The sequence below is a fragment of the Buceros rhinoceros genome, unplaced genomic scaffold, assembly GCF_000710305.1.
Source record: "Buceros rhinoceros silvestris isolate BGI_N320 unplaced genomic scaffold, ASM71030v1 scaffold32167, whole genome shotgun sequence".
Lineage (NCBI taxonomy): Eukaryota > Metazoa > Chordata > Aves > Bucerotiformes > Bucerotidae > Buceros > Buceros rhinoceros.
Genome location: NW_010424458.1, coordinates 2,122 through 4,550, shown reverse-complemented (window position 1 = coordinate 4,550; position 2,429 = coordinate 2,122). Strand labels below are relative to the sequence as shown.

Here is a 2,429-nt window from a genome sequence, read left to right as displayed (position 1 = left end):
GTGGGATTTTTTTTTGTTGTTTTGTTTTGGTATTTTTACAATGGCCCAAAGCAATCTGTCAAGGGGCTTCAGCTGCTTGGACAGAAGTTCTTTGCCAGGTCCTATTATGTCTGCACTCTTCAGTCTTGTGTTTTTGCAGGAGATCACACTGTTCTTTCATGCCACTCAGGTTTCACCATTTTTCCTTTTATATTAATATGCAAGGTGCTGCTAGAGGATAATAATCTGAATTCTTTTTGCTATAACCTTGTTAGTTTGAGACTTGAGTCAAGTTCGCTGACCTCAAGACACTTTTTTTTTTTAAAGCACACGTGCTAACATTATATACCTTAGTGGATATTCAAAAGTAATGTTACTTTCTACCAGTCTTCTAAACCGGTTCTTTCTTAACTTAGTAGGCAATATAATTTTCGATACAGATGGTATTTTGTCAGGCTTCTCCCTGCACCTGACAGGAATAGGGATATGAAGTTCAGTTACCCTGAGGTGAGGGCACCATAATTACAGAAAAGCTTATGAGCCAGATGAATCCTGAAATAAAAAATGGTAATTTAACCCTCTGGTATATATTGTAGGAGAAAGAGTCATGTCTAGTACCCCTGTTGCTTAAAGAAAGGGAGGGGTTAATAATTGGGGACAGACAAGGTGGAAGGAGAAGTTACTAGTCCAGCCAAGTTTCAAATTATTGGTGTATGTAAGCTTATGGCTTGCTTTATGGTGTCTTTATTTTGTATGTTAGAGAAAACTTACCATAGGTCCTCGGCTGTTCGCTTCAGTGTTAGTGTCTCACATGAAAATAACCTGCCTATCTACAAGTATTTCGGTAAACTCAAATGAAAATGCATAGTGTATTATTTTTTGCTTATGTGTGTGGAGTTCTTCCCCGCCTCATCCCTCCGATTATTTTGGGGGTGTTTCTTTTTAATTATATTGAGAAAATAATGTATTTTTATCTTGGTATTTGGAGAGATTTTCTTGTGGTGTCAGCTAAGACTGTTCATTTTCTTTTTCAGTTGTTTGGAGTCTTCTGGGCTGCCTACAGTGCTGCATCATTACTAGTTGGAGAAGAGTTCAAGACCAAGAAACCCCTTCTAATTTATCCAATCTTTTTATTATACATTTATTTTCTGTCCTTGTACACTGGGGTGTGATCTAGAGCAAGATGTGGCCAGAAACCATATTTTATTCGCTTGCAGATTGATAATGCGTAATATTAAGGAGGCTGGAGATAATACAAGTGACTGTTTTGTATCCAGTTGTCAAGATGTTTTAAGATTGAAGAGCGTATTTGTGTATATTATTTAATGAAGCAATTGTAGCTATATAGATTTGTATCAAAGTTCTAGGTTTGTTTAAGACTCTTCAGATTTTAATGAACAAAATAAAAAAACCTTCCGTTTTATAAGAAAGTGTAGCAAACCCACAACTCAGTACCTTGCCAAACACACTAGGACCAGATTACTATCTTCGAGGAGAAAAATGCGAGGTTAACTGTAACAATCTTAAAGTGCAATTTTTCTTTTGGGCTTAAACACAGCTGGCTTTTTTGGCACAGCAAATTATGTAGATAATATATATTTATGAAACGGTCCTGATTGTTCACAGAATAGTCTGCATAATCAAGACAAGAAGATTCTACTTTTAATTTAGTGCCTGAATTACTTTGATTTGGCTGTTGAGTTTTTATAAATTCCAGTTTGTTCTCAAAACCTGTACATACTGTGTATTTTGTATCTATGGTTGGTGCATAGCGTAAATACTCCTTGGTTAAGGGTGTATACTGGGTTTTTAAAACTGAAGATACAACTGTTTGAAGTCTTCATTTACTATCTCTGACCAAAGGAGCAAGGTATTTACTGCGTGATATAATTAACTATACCGCCTATTTAGAGAATCAAATTATTTTACTGAAGTGTAAATTTACAGAGAAATGGGTGAACACCTTTCTTAACTATAGGGCTGGCGTAATGTTGGAGAAAAAAGATGATCTATCAAATCTGTGTGATCTTGAACGTTTATTTTATGATGACAAAATAAAAATAATGCTTCCCTAACTATGTTTTACAACTTCTTGCTCTGTCTTGCTTTCAATAGCATGGTATTTAACTTGCATCCGTGTTGTTTTGTTGTTGTTTTTTTTTTTTTTTTTTTTTCTTTTTTCCCTAGTACTATTAATCCCTTGTAAAGAGAAATAAAAATAATTTTTAAGGCTAGATTCTCCCTCCACTACATAGGGTGGAATTACAGCCCTAGTAACAACTACAGCCTTGCTAATTTTGACTATCCAAGGTTTATGTAATAATGTGATGACGTTAAATATTTCCTGTGCACTGTGTTGATTGCTTATGTAATGGTCCTTATGGTAATGTTTCTTCACAAGGGAAGCCCACTGAAGTTCACTTGGCATGGTATTCACTTTTTAACAGAAA

The 2,429-nt window shown here is 35.2% G+C and overlaps 1 protein-coding gene across 1 annotated transcript in view; it reads left to right on the top strand.

Annotated features, from left to right (window-relative positions):
• Nucleotides 1–2,054, top strand: part of YIPF4 (Yip1 domain family, member 4) — a 12,064-nt gene extending 10,010 nt beyond the window's left edge. Inside the window, exon 6 of the mRNA XM_010140813.1 lies at nt 1,014–2,054. Within this exon, the coding sequence (XP_010139115.1) occupies nt 1,014–1,151 (138 nt within the window). The 3' untranslated portion in view covers nt 1,152–2,054. The remainder of the gene's footprint in view (nt 1–1,013) is intronic.
• The last annotated feature ends 375 nt before the right edge of the window (nt 2,055–2,429 follow it).